Consider the following 15,114-nt stretch of genomic DNA (forward strand, 5'->3'; position numbering starts at 1 on the left):
GTTCGCAAACTCTTGAGCATCAACAACAGTATCATATATTCCGCCATTGTTGTGTATGTTTGTTCGCGCTTGCCTTTAAAATCAACACGTACTGCGCATGTCTACATAACTAACACGTACTACGCATGCGCCGTTTTCAAAGATTTCCGTATTGGGTGTTTACACGGAAACGATAACGGTGGCGTTTTCAAAAACTTGCACTTTGAAACCCGTTTTCAAAAATATGCGTTTTCAGTCCCCAAAACGCCGTTGTCATGTAAACGAACAGGCAAAACGCATAAAAGTTTCCTGTTTTTGGCTGAAAACGTTGTCGTGTAAACGGCCCCTCAGTTTGTGGATTTGAACTATGGATATTTAGGATTAAGTTTTGTGACAATAGCAGTAGTTTTACTTTGGATTATCTGAGAACATTCTGGCTGATTCTTGTGTAAATTGTAAGGCAATTATTTGAACTTCCTTTACTGTCAGGTTATTGTCGTGTTTTTTTTTTTTAAAGAGACCACCACAAATGCAACAAATTTGTCAAGGAAAATGAAATAAATTTATAATGATCTAATCTCAACATGCAGAAATTAGCTGAAAGTGGATTTAAATGCCTAGTTACCACAGTTAAACTCATATGAGAAACCATTTGATTACATAAAAACTTTCCAAAGTTTCTTTTTAAAAATATTTTTATTTATTAAAATATTTTAAAGAGAATTTTGGAATTCTTTGGGAAAATCTTGGAATTAAGATTTTGCAACCTTAATAATTATGCCTAAAATATTGGAACCAACTAAGAATATAAAAATTGATATTTTCTTTTTGTTTGTCACTCACTTTTTGTCTCAGCAAGCAAACCACGCTAGCGGCTTGTGTAGTGAACATCAATGACGTTATGTGACGTTAGTCCTAAATGATTAGTTTAAAAGCAGGCGTTAGTAGGTGTTCATCCCACTGCTAAATTAACCGTTTGGCAGAGGCCTCCGCTTGATCTTAAAGTCATAATTTTTCACGGCTGACTACATTTCTGTTTGTCATAATCAGTGTTGGGCAAGTTACTTCCAAAATGTAATACATTATATATTACTAGTTACTGTCTTTTGAAAGTAACAATTACATTACAAAAATGCTCAGACAGGGAAAATATGTCAGAGCGAGTCTGTGTCAATTCACAGTTGTGCCCTGAAAGAGTATTCAATGCATCATCGCTTCCTCCTCCGTAATCCTCAGTCTAATTCAATTCAGAATGACTGATCTAAAGGAATGGCATTCGAGAGACCGACTGCGGTTGTCAGGTGTGAGAAACTCTGTGTTGTTCTGACAGTGTGAATTAAAACACATACGGCGTGAGACACTACAATTCGGTCATTATCAAATCAATAGCGCAATCACCATTCTGCAGAGGCTGAGATAAAAAATGGGTTATCAAAAAAAAAAAAATGCAGAGAGAAGAGGTAATGCTGAAATCCAAAAAATCCCTAGTTACGCATCCAACACTTTGCTTTTACACAAACATGACCGTATTTGCTTACAAATGTTGGCTTTGCTGTAATTGGAGCAGCTGCGTGCAACCAATTGTGCCACGATCCATTAGTTTGATGCCTTGTCATTAACACGGGAAGGAAAGAGCAAATCTAAATACTTAGAGAGATGAGCAGAGGGAGCAGGGTGTGCGTGGGGGTCAGGGGTCACTGAAAAAAGCATCATTAGTTAGGTAGCACTGACATGTGAATGCAGCGGGGCAGCATCCATTCTTAAACACTTGTCAATTGGCGTGGCAATGAGGTGAAATATGCGTTATCGCATATAATGGCTTGCCAGGGGAAGGTCGGCCTGTTTTACAATGGGAAGAGGAGGATGTGAACCTTAGGTGTTTCGCACATAGCTTCCCTTTCCTTTAAGTTAGTGCAGAGGTAACTGTGCAGGGTTTTGCGGTAATAAACTACAACTTAAGCTTTCTAAGGGAGCAGGAAGGGTTGTGAACCTGCTCCAGGAAATGATGGGAACAAGGTCTGCTAACTGTGGTTTCTTTGTCTTTATCCAGACAAACATTCACAATAACGTGTCATTTCTCTAGAAATGAGGTTCGTCTTTCTGAGTTATACTCTTGGTTTCATATTTCTCTCTTACTAAGAATCACTGTGGCATTTTCTGCCATTTCGATGGTGTTCCTGATAAACATCTTAAGAAGAGAAAGGGGTTTCTAACAAAGGTCACCCTGATGGTTAAGTGGTTCTTTACAGCTTCTGCCAAAAACCGAAGAGGAATCCATCTTTGTTTGCTTGTACTCACGTTGCTATCTTATCTTGCTGTCTAAAACAACCTCTCAGATCTGGAAGATGCTCAAGTTCTTCACGGTGACTGGCAATCTAACTAGGATGATTTGCCAATTGTTCAGTCTAGCAGTTTCACACAGGCTTAATGTGACATTTCGACTGGATCGTGATGAAGTAGCTATGACCAAACAGAGATGCATGTGAGGAGGGCTTTTGAGTTATATGCATATAATTACAAAAACAGCATTTATCATTAGACACTTAGGGGGCATCTTGAAACTCACTCTGCAATCCATAAAAAGACTAAATTTATCATTATGAGATTAAATACAACCCTAAAACGTATTATGCTTTTTGACCATTATTCTTAAATCTTCTTGAGAGAAGATGACTTCTCAGGGGTTTTTCCTTTGTGAGATTCCAGAATTGGAAAGGAATCAACACAATAAGGTCATTGTATCCGATTGAAGTGTGGAGGTGAGAGATAGCCATTGGGGCGGCCATCGTCACTGTCAACACACTGAGTTCAGTCTGAAGGAATGAGGAGGAGGAGGATATTGAGCTTACGGAAATGCCTTAGAACTTGTGAAAAGTGACTCACAAGTAGGGTTGGGAACCAACCCGTATGACGATTGTTGTCTGATAAGAGAACAAATGACTCTAATGATCCTGTTCTTTTTAGTGACTCAACAACACACAGCACAACCAGTGTAGTCTAATTCCTTACAGAATGACTCCGAGTCGGTTCTTCTTAGTGAATCAAACACACTAACTAACTGAAAACAGGTAGTTAAAGATACACATTATGCGTTTTTCCAGTTGTATTTTCTAAAATGAGTAAAATGTTACAAAATATGTTTTTCTCCAAAAGTAAAGTACTAAAAAAAAGTACTAATAAAGTAATAAAGTACTAAAATAAAATCATTAAGGAACGAGAATCAATAACCACAGCAATTCTTGGATCATTCACTCACCCTCATGTTGTTTCAAACCTGTATGACTTTCTTCTTCACCACAACACAAAAAAATTATTTTAAAAAATTGGAAGAATGCTTCTCACCTTACAATGAATGTCATCGGGGTCCAAAACAACTGGGACCCCATTGCCTTTCATTACATGGACAAAAAACACAGACATTTCTTTTTAAATAACTTATTTTGTGTTACACATAAATGTTTCAGGTTTGGAAGAACATGAGGTTGCTTGCTAGACACTTCCTCCGTAACTTGCACTAATTGGAACCTTTTCCCCAAAGCAATTTTGGACACAAATGCAGATATAAAGTATTGCAACAGCTGTTAACTTGAAATGTGGAGTTAGGTTACATAATTCATTATTCCAATCCCACATCTGATTTTGTTAACATATATTTCCTGAGCAGTCCCTGTTCTTTCTTGACATGACAAATGTAGCTGAAAAAAAATAGGAACTCTTGGGCATTGGTGGAAAACAACAAGCCCTTGATGCAACTTATGCAACATTCAATGGCGAATGAACTTGTCCAGGATGTACTTGACTTTGAATGTTTAGGAACAAAACAAATGGCTCTGTGGATTAGTGAGGTTTTGCTGTGGGATGTGGACAGCTCTCTTACAGCAGGAATGTGGACGAGGGTTGTTTTGGGATGGGGGTGGATTTCAGTTTGAAGTGTAGGGGGAGGGCTTGAGTGGAAAGGGGGCTGGCCCAGGGGGGTCTGACTACAAGGAGACATGCTACTTGGCACATACATCGATGCATTCATTTCAATGTGTTCAGAAACACAAGAAACAACAGCATTCTCACCGACTATCCATGCTACTGACCCTCAGGGGAATTTAGACGGAATTTACATTATATTGTTGTGGTCATGCTTGCTAGACCCTTCCTTCGCAACTTGCACTAATTGGAGGCTTTTCCTGAATGCTGCAGGATGCATTACACACAGGTAAGATGCTTCTCGAAATGCAATCAAGTCTAAACTAGTCTTACTCTGTAAATATGAAATTCTAGATTCAAAAGCGTTTCATATTTGACATAGTAACTCATGGCCAACACTGAACGCACACTTTCCTGTCTGAGGTGCCAGTCAGATCAGTGGCATACATCTGGAGCGTGTTAACATTTCTCTGCTGTTGTGACTTTTTTTAAAAATGACCTCTCTTCAATTTTCCTGTTTTTGCCACAAAGCAACACATTGTGGCTGTGCCAGAGAGCGACAAGATGTAATGTGAGAGCTTGTGTATGTTGGCCTTGGAAGCCACAGCAGGCATTTCCTACTCTCAAAGACAGTTTTTAAAGAAAGTTGGCAGAGAAAATATGTAGAGGGCCCTGTTTCTTTCTAAGGCATTAATGATATAAAATCCTAGTCTACCTGTTTTCTCATTGCTTAGTTCAGAGGGCAGGATGTGGATCTGACCATTCATTCTCATTCAGGTGTGGTAATTGCTGAGAAGTTACTGGGCACTCATGTGAGAAATAAATTCGCATTTTCATTTGACTGGGGTCATAGAAGGTGAGCTGTATTGTGATTGAGGCAATCCAAATGACATTTTCCATTAAGAGAACAGGGAAAAGGACATCTGCCCTAAGATATCCCTACCTATCGATGCCTCTTTGTATTGCAAATCTATTATCTTTGCTTCTTAGGGTAATTGAAATACTGAGAATAACAGGTAACTCATAACATGCACAAGACCAGGAGCTATCTAAATCTATCTATAGTGGGCAATCAAGACTTACGATAAAACATTAAATCTGTAATCTATCACATAAAGGACTAAGAGTTTTTAGGACTTTCCCTGTGACTCGGGAGCAAGCCGAGAGGGGGCTTGTGAAGCTCCAAACTCAACCCAAACAAGGGCGTCCAACACACTATATCGGGGCGGGCTCATTTGCAATTCAAAACACTTGAAGCAGGAGCGTTCTTTTCAACATCTTGGGACCAAAGGCATTTTATCTGACAGAAAGTACTCTGAAGTGCTTAAGCATCAAGATAAAGAAGGCCTGGAGAAAGAGCCACGAGTGTTTAATCCTGCTTCGTGTACACATTGACATCTTATCTGCAAGCTTAAAGCTTGGCCTGAAAGGCAAGACTCTGCTGACATTTCAAAGCACAACTTCCCTTCATTTTAAATATCTGGCATTTCTCAAGGCTCAGACAGATAAAGGAAACCTCACGCTGTGTATTAGCACTGGGAGTTGCTCTCCATCTCCATTTTTAAGATTTTTTGAGAAAATTTTCCCCCTAAGGATAATGCATATTTCACAAAACAGATGCAGCTGTAAAATTTGGGTATCAAACTTTAAAATCTAAATCCTCTCTTTTTTTATCTGAATAGTGGCCCCATCTGATGAGTCTTGAGACTACATCAGGGATCTGGCCCATTACTCGGGCACCGGACATGGATTTGAGAGGAGCCAAAGTGACAATAGGATTTCAGAGGAGCTCAACCTCTGATGACGACTCTGGATGTGCTCTGGAAGAGTACACATGGGTTCCTCCTGGACTACGACCTGAGCAGGTAAACCTTGAGCCTCATTTCTCCTTATATGCATAGATTTCTCACCAAAGTCGAGGGCAGACTGCCATAACTAGAAGTATAAAGCATTACTCATGCTTTTGATACTTCTAATTATCTGCAGACATCCAAAAATTCAGGCAGAAACTGTCTTTCCCTTTCTGACTCCACAATTTTTAGACAGATTTCACGCCAGACAGAAGCACCTTATTCAAAGCATTCCCTACAAAACTCTTTTTCTCGTGGTTTTACTTCAAGTCTGATTCTCAGCCAATTTAGGTTTGTGATATAAAACCAGCCAGTCAAGCTTTTGAAGTTTGATGCTGCCTTCACACTTGGGCATGAGATTTTCTGAGCTTCTGAACGTGAGGTTTAGGCAATGCATGCATTGCTGGCATCTCATCTACCCTGAAACACAGCTCCACATGACCTTGCACGGAGGCCAACAGCTCTTAATGAATGTACACTTTGACGTGGGCAAAGTCTGGCAAGCTTTCTGAGTGGAGACTGGACCCTCTCAACATTGACATTGAGCACACATGTGACCTATATCTGACCGACAGGGTGTTGATAGCTGAAAGTAGTAGAAAACTTTTAAAGGGCAGAACAACTAGTAAAGAACTACAGAGAGATATTAGTATTAGGAAAATTAGGGAGAGAAAATATTTACATGTTGAAAATTCAGCCATTTTTCTTAGAAAAGAAATACCATGGTGAGAAATGAGAATTAGTGGTAATTGCTTTGAATCCTCCCTGCGGTGTACAAACTGTTGCAGGCATTTTATTTCCCCACAGAGACGAGTCTCAGCAAGTGAAGTCATTAATGGCAAAATGCTTAAACAAACTACTGCCATAGTCTGGCAGTAAAATTAATAGCATTGTTTTCAAAAAATATATCAAATGACTTGTTACACTTTTTAGTTTGCATGCCAATTAATTAACCACTATATTAAAACTATGTAACTATCCCTGTGGTTCAAAAGGTAACACTTTACAATAAGTTTAAATTTATGTATGATAAAACATTTATGTATAATAAACATTTAAAGAGCATTTATTAATCTAGGTTAAAAATGTCAATTCATAAATTATAATATTCAATAATATATTTTAAGTTAGCTATTACAATTAGAGAAGTACAAATTAGCTATTGAATTAGATTAAGTTATCATATAGAACATTATTGTAAAGTGTTCAAAGTGTTAAAAAATATTACCGCTGTCAAAGCTGGTGTTCCTCAGTGCATTGGCTTAAACTGCTTGAATTGTACTTGTGTGGTTCAAGCACTAGTCTCAACAAAACAGCCATTTAGAAAACCTGCTTTCTTGCCCTGCTGTGTGCAGTAGGCAAACAGAACTGAGACTGTGTCTAGGGGCTAGTTGGCACTTTCCTGAAACAAGGCAATACACAAACACACATGCAGAACCAACGGGGGTGGAGGTTGGTCTAGAGTGAAAGAGAGTCTGGAGTGAAGCTGAATGTGTTTTTCTAACCCCCACCTTCTCCTCGTTTTTCAAAACGTGGAGTGGGAGGCCTGACATCCTCATGAAAGCTCTTCTCTCAGTTCTGAGAAATGCACAGCAATCAGCTTTGAATGAGGAAAAAACTGCAACTTGAAGGCAAAAACACAATTCCTGAGATTTAGAGAGAATTTAGGGCAATTTGTATGACAGCTCTGGGTAACGAATCCCACTCACATCACAACCCCACTGCTACAGAAATAACAATCTGCCTTCATCTGGATAGTAACACTTAAACACAAGGAACATTCCAGCAGGCATCTATCTTTGTGTCTTTAATGGCGTACCGCCCCGTAAATATTCTTCAGGGTCACCACTGACAGACACCGCCGTTTAAATACTTTTTCTCGGTCAATGATATACCCACTTACCCGTTGATGGGGGAGATGATCGGGAGAAGTCTATATGACAGGTTGAATGATGTAGCACCAATTGAGGCTGGTGTCTCATTTCAACTTTCAGCTGTTGAAAGCAAACCCTAATCCTCTCACTCTCTGTTTGCCTTCTTTCCCCATCAGGTTCAGATCTACTTTTCGTGCCTGCCAGAGGAGAAGGTGCCATATGTCAACAGCCCTGGAGAGAAAAACAGGATCAGACAACTACTCTATCAGCTGCCACCACATGACAATGAGGTATGAGGAAAAAACTGAACAATGAAAGTGACAGAGATGACATCCATGCTGCTAGAATACACAACGGTTTTACTAGAGGACTTTATAGAAGTGCATACAAAGATGTTTTAGTACTATCACACAGGGGTATCTTTCTCCTTTCCTCTAGCAGCAATAAAATGTCTGTGATTTTTATGGTGCTTGCTGTAAGTCCTAGAACTGTGTACTTTAACAAATTCCTGGCATAACTGTGGGTTACATATCTAAAAGGCTCTTCAAGTGTGGCATCAGTTTACCCCCATGCAGGGCCAAACAGAGCAAATTGTTTGTCTTTTGTATGAGTTCCACAAGTCTGTTGTAAACGTTGAGGTCGATTTGTGTACTTTTCAACTTAGCCCCAGAAAAGCGAGAAAAAGAAACTCACGACTTTGGCATCAAATGCAAACTTTTCCCACGCCTTAAAAAAAGGACGAAGCCTTTGATAAAACTTTTATCAGCTATTCATTTGTTCGTCATTTAAGCAAATAAATATTTACCTTTGCTTCAACACAGATCCGATACTGCCAGTCCCTCAGTGATGAGGAGAGACGAGAACTCCACATGTTCAGCATTCAGAGGAAAAAAGAGGCACTCGGGAGGGGAACCCCAAAACTGCTTGCCAGAGCCCTGCAGCACATTTGCGAGCATGTATGCATAAATGATCCTGGTATTTTTCCCCACATCTGTAGAAATTTTAACTTGCAAATATCAAAGTTAAAGATAGGGCACAAAAGAGGCCACATTCAAACTCCTAAAGGTGATTTTGTGAATGTCTTTAATCTGTACTCATTTGATCAACTGCTACACTTGAAGGAAGATCTATACTCATTTCTGTGACTATTAATTCTGGCCATATCAAATCTACTTACGGTCATGAAAATGCAGTTTCTGCTTCATGCTACATTCACTTGGAAACAGCGTTGACTTGTCATGGCAAATCAGACAACTTGGAATCAGGCAAATGGTCCAATTATGGCCTAAAGACAACCAAAGCACAGAGAAAATTTATGGAAAAGATTAAGTATTACAACACACAATCTTTGGCTGAAGACTATCTCTTTGGGGGGCTGGAGTTAGCACATGAGAGCCAGTTTAGAGGGTTGTTTCCTGTTGAGAAGACTTATAAACACAAACCAAAAAAAGTCTAGCTTCATAATACCTCTGAAAAACAGATGTATCCCTTCACCACAAATTGCCACACAAAACACTGCAGAGCAGTGCTAATCTTGGGTCTCTGGTTCCCGTTGCTGAAAAAAAATTTGCGGGACACTCAACACCCCTGTTTCCAAGGCCAACAGCCATGTAGTAATAATGGGAAGCAGCTGTGAAATTAATCCTTTGGCAAAAGTACTTCTAAAAAGACCATGATCATGCATTTGGTCATGGTCAGTTGGCTATTTCAACAGAGATGGGGGTCGATTTTAATTAAAACTTTATGTCTGTGTTCCAGAGAAGAATGCAGAGTAAAACCTAATAAATTGTAGGATGACTTTGTATGACCAAAGCAGCCATATGCCAGCCTTTGATTCTCATAAAATCTTACTTTGAATTGCAGTGTAAAGAGAACATCAAGGGTGGAGAGATGGCAGTGTTTGCTTCACGAGCAGGCCCTGGACCGTGCTGGCATCCAGCATGCTTTACCTGCTCCACCTGTCATGAACTTCTGGTAGATCTCATCTATTTCTATCACAATGGCAAAATCTACTGCGGTAGACATCACGCAGAGCTTCTGAAGCCACGGTGTTCAGCTTGTGATGAGGTGAGGATATATATATTTTTCTAAAGACCCAGTATACAAAGTAACTAAATGTACACGGCCAAGAAAAAAATCTAATTTCATGTCTCTTCACAGATCATCTTTGCTGACGAGTGTACTGAAGCCGAGGGTCGTCACTGGCACATGAAACACTTCTCTTGCTTTGAGTGTGAGACTATTCTGGGAGGACAGAGGTACATCATGAAGGATGGCCGACCCTTCTGCTGTGGATGCTTTGAGTCACTATATGCAGAGTACTGTGAGGCCTGTGGGGAGAATATCGGTGAGTTACCTCTGGAACAACTGAAACTGTATGCAGGGATGTCTATTCCTGCTTCTGGAGGGCCACCTTCTTGCAGACTTTAGCTCCAACATACCTGCTAGAATGTATTGAGTAATCCTGAAGACCTTAATTGGTTGGTTTAGGTTTATATAATTAGGGTTAAAGCAAACCCCTACAGGAAGGTGGCCCTTCAGGAGCAGGACTGGACATCTCTGTTACACCTGTATGAATATCTGGTTTAAAAAAGTACAGCATTTCTTACTTGTTGATTTACCTTTATTCAGGAGTCGACCATGCTCAAATGACGTATGAGGGTGTACACTGGCATGCTACTGACAAATGCTTCTGTTGTGCCCAATGCAAAACCTCCCTGCTGGGCTGCCCCTTCCTTCCAAAAGAGGGCCGGATCTACTGCTCTAAAGACTGTAGCCTAGGTGAGGATGTCCATGCTTCTGACTCTTCAGACTCAGCTTTTCAGTCTGCCAGATCACGGGAATCTCGACGTAGCATACGAATGGGCAAGAGTAGTCGCCCTACAGAGCAGTGCCAGCAGACAAAACTCTATTCAGCAACAGATTACAGGACCTCTAGTCTCTGTGGTGACAACACGGAGACCGTGTGTCATCAGCTGGAGAGAATGAACTTTGCAGAGGACAGCTACTGGAGAGACCGGGATGAACAGGAAGGCCCTGAGGACTGTGTGGAAGATTGGGCTGAGCATGAAGACTACATGACTCAGCTGCTACTGAAATTTGGAGATCGTGGTGTCATTCACACGGAGGACACCAGGCCGGTCGAGCCATGGATGATGAAAGACTCTGAGACCAACAGGACCAAACCAGAAATGAAGATCAGCAGCCATAATTTGGCAAGTAAGAAGTACCACACCGAAATGTATTGGGCCCAGTCTCAGGATGGACTTGGAGACTCTGCCTATGGTAGTCACCCTGGCCCAGCTAGTGCTAGAAAGATTCAAGAGCTAGAGATGGATCAGGCAGCAGTACCTGGATTCTGGTCTGAGCCTAGGCAATGGTATGAAGACTCACTGGAGTGCATTACAAGTGAATTCCGGAAGGCAGAGCACAAGATTGGAGATTCTATGGATTCTTTAGCTCTCTCAAATATTACAGGTAGGAAGGTCATCTTCTATCAAAGTCTTGCATTTCTTGGTCCTTCTTAAAATAATCTTAATTACTCATAACATGTATTTCCAATTTCTCAGGAGCTTCAGTGGATGGAGACAGCAAAGACAGACAGACCATCTACTCCCTCCAAAATATGAAAGACCAAGAGAGAGAGATGGATGAGTGTGATAACGTTAGTAACATGGGCACACTAAACTCCTCAATGCTCCACAGAAGTGCTAATTCCCTGAGGAGTTTAAACTCTGAGCTGAACCATGAGGAGACACTGGGGCAAGGAGAGAGAGAAGACGAGGAAGAAGAGGACAGAATTCCACCTTATTTTGGAGAGGAACCACCCTCTCCACTGCATCTTCCAGTGCTGAGAAGGACCAAGTCTCAATCTCAGCCCCAATCCAGACCTCAGCAAGTGAAGTTCTCTGATGATGTTATGGATAAAGGATATTATGGCGGACTATGCTTGAGGCAACCACCGATGAGCGAGAGGACTTGCAGACGGACCTATCATATGGAGGAGGAGCCACAGAGACGTCCTGCTAACAGACATCACAAACGCAGACAGGGCCGGAAAACACGTTCAGAAAATGCCTTGCACCTGCCTTCCAAAAATCAGGGTAAATTGCATGTTGTGCCTCAATTAATCAGCTCAAGCATACCAGAGCCCAGGAACGGTATTCTTCTAAATCACCCAGCACACAGCCAGCACCCTTATCATCAAACCCCAACAGACTTTGCTCAGCAGGGCATGATCCGAATGGACCATTTCCAAAACTTTTGTGATGATGATGATGACGACGACTGGTGTTCGACATGCTCCTCTTCATCTTCAGAGTCTGAGGAGGAGGGATTCTTTCTTGGTCAGCCAATCCCTAAGCCCCGATCCCAAAGTTTTCATTATTACACAAAGGACTATCCGACTCGAATCACTGCTTTAACACCTTTCGGCTCACGGACCAAACTGAAAAAGAAAGGTCATAAGGGCAAGAACTGCATAATTTCTTAGACTTTAGACTGAAAGCCTACATATACTGCAGCTGGGATATAAACACACGTGACTCTAAGTGACTCTTTTTTTTCTTGAGATTTAAGTTTTCTTTACAAGTACAGTGTCAGTTGTATTGCTGTTGTATGAACAATGAAAGTAACATGTAATATTTCCTTGTACATTGTATAGCAAAAGCATTATTCCCAAAAAAAGCCAAATTTCGAGTAGCATGTAGACTAACAAAATAATTATTTAATAGTGCAAGCAATGTATATTTGTTAAATTAAGATTGGAATACTGATATTTTTATATCCAAATATGTTAAATGATTAATTACCATAATTCCTGGCCTCAGATGGAGTTATAATTACTGATCAACAAAATTTAGGTTTGTCATTTTATTGACCAGGGGTTTGCAAATTCAAAATATATACGCACTATTTATGCGCTTAATTGCCTCGTTATATTTCCCTGCAGGTGTAATAACTGCACCCTTAAACATTTTTCTGTCTACAATATGCTTATGCGCTTAAACAGTGTTGGGGGAATCTTCTCTCTATTATGTACATTTCACCACAGGTAACCATACTATCCCTTTTTAACATTAAGATGTAAATAAAATAATTCAAAAGAGATTTAATACATTCCATTGCAACTTGATTTTTTTTTTTTTCATTTGTTCATAGGATGCTTGAGAAAACAAAAAAAATTTGATTATTAAACATAGCAACTTTATTTAATTACAAACATGAAATCACAAAAAGGCTTAAATCAAAAGGTAAAACATGCATTATAGTAGGTTCAAGACTCTTTAACACTATACAAAGAAAAAGCTACACAAATACTTGTGTTGGGTTTTCACAATATAGTAGCTGGAAAATGTTATTTAAAAAAAAAAATTAAAATGCATTATTGTCTGCTGCACAGCTTAACAGTACTACAGATAGCAGCAATTTGCTGAACCCATAAATATTACTTACCGTAGTTCATTCATCAGCTTTTCTCATTGGTTTGAATGTAAGTGACTTAATTGGCAACAACATAGAACCCTTTCATTTTATACACATTTGATCAGAACAAACACCATCATATTCCGGCATTGCTTTCCTTGTGTTTGCCATCTAATCTTTTTTTTTTTTTAAATTCATCTTAATGTTGAAAGGTTACAAAAAGATTATACAACCTAGCATCGACTAGTGTCAATGGATGAATGGAACTGCATAAATGAAATACATAAAGAGATTTTCCTTGCCCTGTTGCAGAGCAGGAAGATTTCTTTTAGGTGGACACTGAGTACACAATGTACAATGGCCTTTACATAAACCATAAAAAACAATGACTTTTGTGTAGGTACAGGGGGGTAAAAAGAACAAAAATGCTGGTTGAGTAAAATGTGGCCCCCTTAGACAGCAGGTTCAGGCTGTCGTACCACCTCATCAAGTTCAGCAATGAAGTTTCTCAAGTCTTCGAGGCATCGCTCACGGATCTCAATCAGATTATCTTTTAGTGGGTTCTGCAGGTGCTTCTCTAAGCTGGGTTCTTTGGCCACCAGCATCTTCACCACCATGCCAAACGTCTCACAGTCCTGACGATAGACCTATAAAACACAGCCCAATATTTGAGATTATAAAGCAGTAATATTGTCCGACATGTACAACTGCTGCTTAAAATGAAGATTATGTCCATACAAATGTCATTGGCATTCTCCAATCACTGCATAACAGTGTATGTTCATGTCTAGTTACTTAGACCTCATCAACAACAAGGAACAAGGTTCCTTAAAGTGTGTTAAATGTGATTTTCTTTTCCATTTGGCTTTCTAACCAACATAAAAACACATGCCTTGACAAGCTCAGACAACAATTTCTTGATGATTATAATAATTCATCCTGGAGCTCAACATTAAGATTTTTTTCTGCTGAGCAAACCATTCAGATATGCACTTACCCTGTTGACATTTTCATTGGCCTTGAAAAATGCAAAGTTGCATTTAAAAGTACATTTTTGTTAAGCAGCAAAGATGCAACATTATTCTAATTGGAAACAATATACTGTGCTTGTACTTTACATTTATGGCAAAGACGTTGTGTTGACAATAACGACACAGTCTCAAGACCCATCTCATAGAACAGACCATTACCCCTCTTCCACCAGCATGAACCGGGTGCTAGTTCAGAGCCAGTGCTATTGCCGGTTCGGAGTTGGTTCAACTGGCGAGCCTTCTAAGAACCGGTTTGCCTTTCCACGGGCTAGAGAGCCACCACAGAGCCAGGTCTTACGTCACTGAATACGTCTCATCTTTCCCAGTAATGCTAGCACGGCAGTGCCAAACACAACAGGCTTGTTCAAGATGCATCGGCAGCATGCAAACCGATCGGCGCACGACACCAAAGCACCGCGAAAGCGATCCAAAAGCATAAAGTGAGTCGTCTACTTTCCAATCACTCCTGCGGCACACCGACCGGTCCTTGCAGTGCCGATGCAGCCCGAACAAGCCTAAACACACCATCAACAATGGCGGACGTTGCATCGATCGATGTTCATGGCTATGCAAACCTACATCGTCATCCAAACACGGCAAATTCAACGTGTTCGTGTTTAGCTGCTATTTCAAAAATGTCAGTCAAAAGTTTGTTCATCTTGTTGGTCACAGTATCCCCACCCCCAGTCCCTGTCCCTGACGCAAGCGGTTCTTACTTCTAGACCAGCAATGTTTTGGTGCTACTTACGAACCACTTTGCCTGGTTCGGAGCTGGTGCTTTGGGTGTCGAAAGACAAAGAACCGATTTGAAACTAGGCTCTGGCTCCGAACCTGCACTCAAACTGCCTTGGTGGAAAAGCGGTACATGAAAGCATCTTTAAACTTTTTCTGTTCACAGAAGACATGGGGATGGAGAGTGGTTTTGTTGCGTATTTGGGAGAACATTCTGCCTTTCTGATCTGCCATCCAGACGATAGAACAAAACCCCAATCCAAATCTCTCAGAGCTCAGTTATGTTTACTGTGGTTGGATAATCAA

The 15,114-nt window shown here is 40.4% G+C and overlaps 3 protein-coding genes across 7 annotated transcripts in view; 2 read left to right on the forward strand and 1 right to left on the reverse strand.

Moving 5' to 3' along the window:
* The window catches only part of LOC107729829 (Golgi apparatus protein 1-like), a 5,245-nt gene extending 2,270 nt beyond the window's left edge, over nucleotides 1-2,975 (forward strand). The window contains exon 4 of the mRNA XM_016540534.1: nucleotides 2,944-2,975. Coding sequence (XP_016396020.1) covers nucleotides 2,944-2,975 — 32 coding nt within the window. The remainder of the gene's footprint in view (nucleotides 1-2,943) is intronic.
* Nucleotides 1-12,755, forward strand: part of LOC107729853 (prickle-like protein 1) — a 30,754-nt gene extending 17,999 nt beyond the window's left edge. The window contains exons 2-8 of the mRNA XM_016540569.1: nucleotides 5,580-5,762; nucleotides 7,798-7,911; nucleotides 8,443-8,577; nucleotides 9,485-9,688; nucleotides 9,782-9,968; nucleotides 10,253-11,098; nucleotides 11,191-12,755. Of these exons, the coding sequence (XP_016396055.1) occupies nucleotides 5,592-5,762; nucleotides 7,798-7,911; nucleotides 8,443-8,577; nucleotides 9,485-9,688; nucleotides 9,782-9,968; nucleotides 10,253-11,098; nucleotides 11,191-12,113 (2,580 nt within the window). The 5' untranslated portion in view covers nucleotides 5,580-5,591 and the 3' untranslated portion in view covers nucleotides 12,114-12,755. The remainder of the gene's footprint in view (nucleotides 1-5,579; nucleotides 5,763-7,797; nucleotides 7,912-8,442; nucleotides 8,578-9,484; nucleotides 9,689-9,781; nucleotides 9,969-10,252; nucleotides 11,099-11,190) is intronic.
* A 133-nt stretch (nucleotides 12,756-12,888) lies between these two features.
* LOC107729837 (periphilin-1-like) overlaps nucleotides 12,889-15,114 on the reverse strand; it is a 56,136-nt gene continuing 53,910 nt past the window's right edge. For all 5 annotated transcript variants that reach the window (XM_016540548.1, XM_016540546.1, XM_016540545.1 and 2 more), the window contains exon 11: nucleotides 12,889-13,692. In XM_016540548.1, coding sequence (XP_016396034.1) covers nucleotides 13,498-13,692 — 195 coding nt within the window. In that variant the 3' untranslated portion in view covers nucleotides 12,889-13,497. The remainder of the gene's footprint in view (nucleotides 13,693-15,114) is intronic.

The sequence above is a fragment of the Sinocyclocheilus rhinocerous genome, unplaced genomic scaffold (assembly GCF_001515625.1).
Source record: "Sinocyclocheilus rhinocerous isolate Xijiao unplaced genomic scaffold, SAMN03320098_v1.1 scaffold848, whole genome shotgun sequence".
NCBI lineage: Eukaryota > Metazoa > Chordata > Actinopteri > Cypriniformes > Cyprinidae > Sinocyclocheilus > Sinocyclocheilus rhinocerous.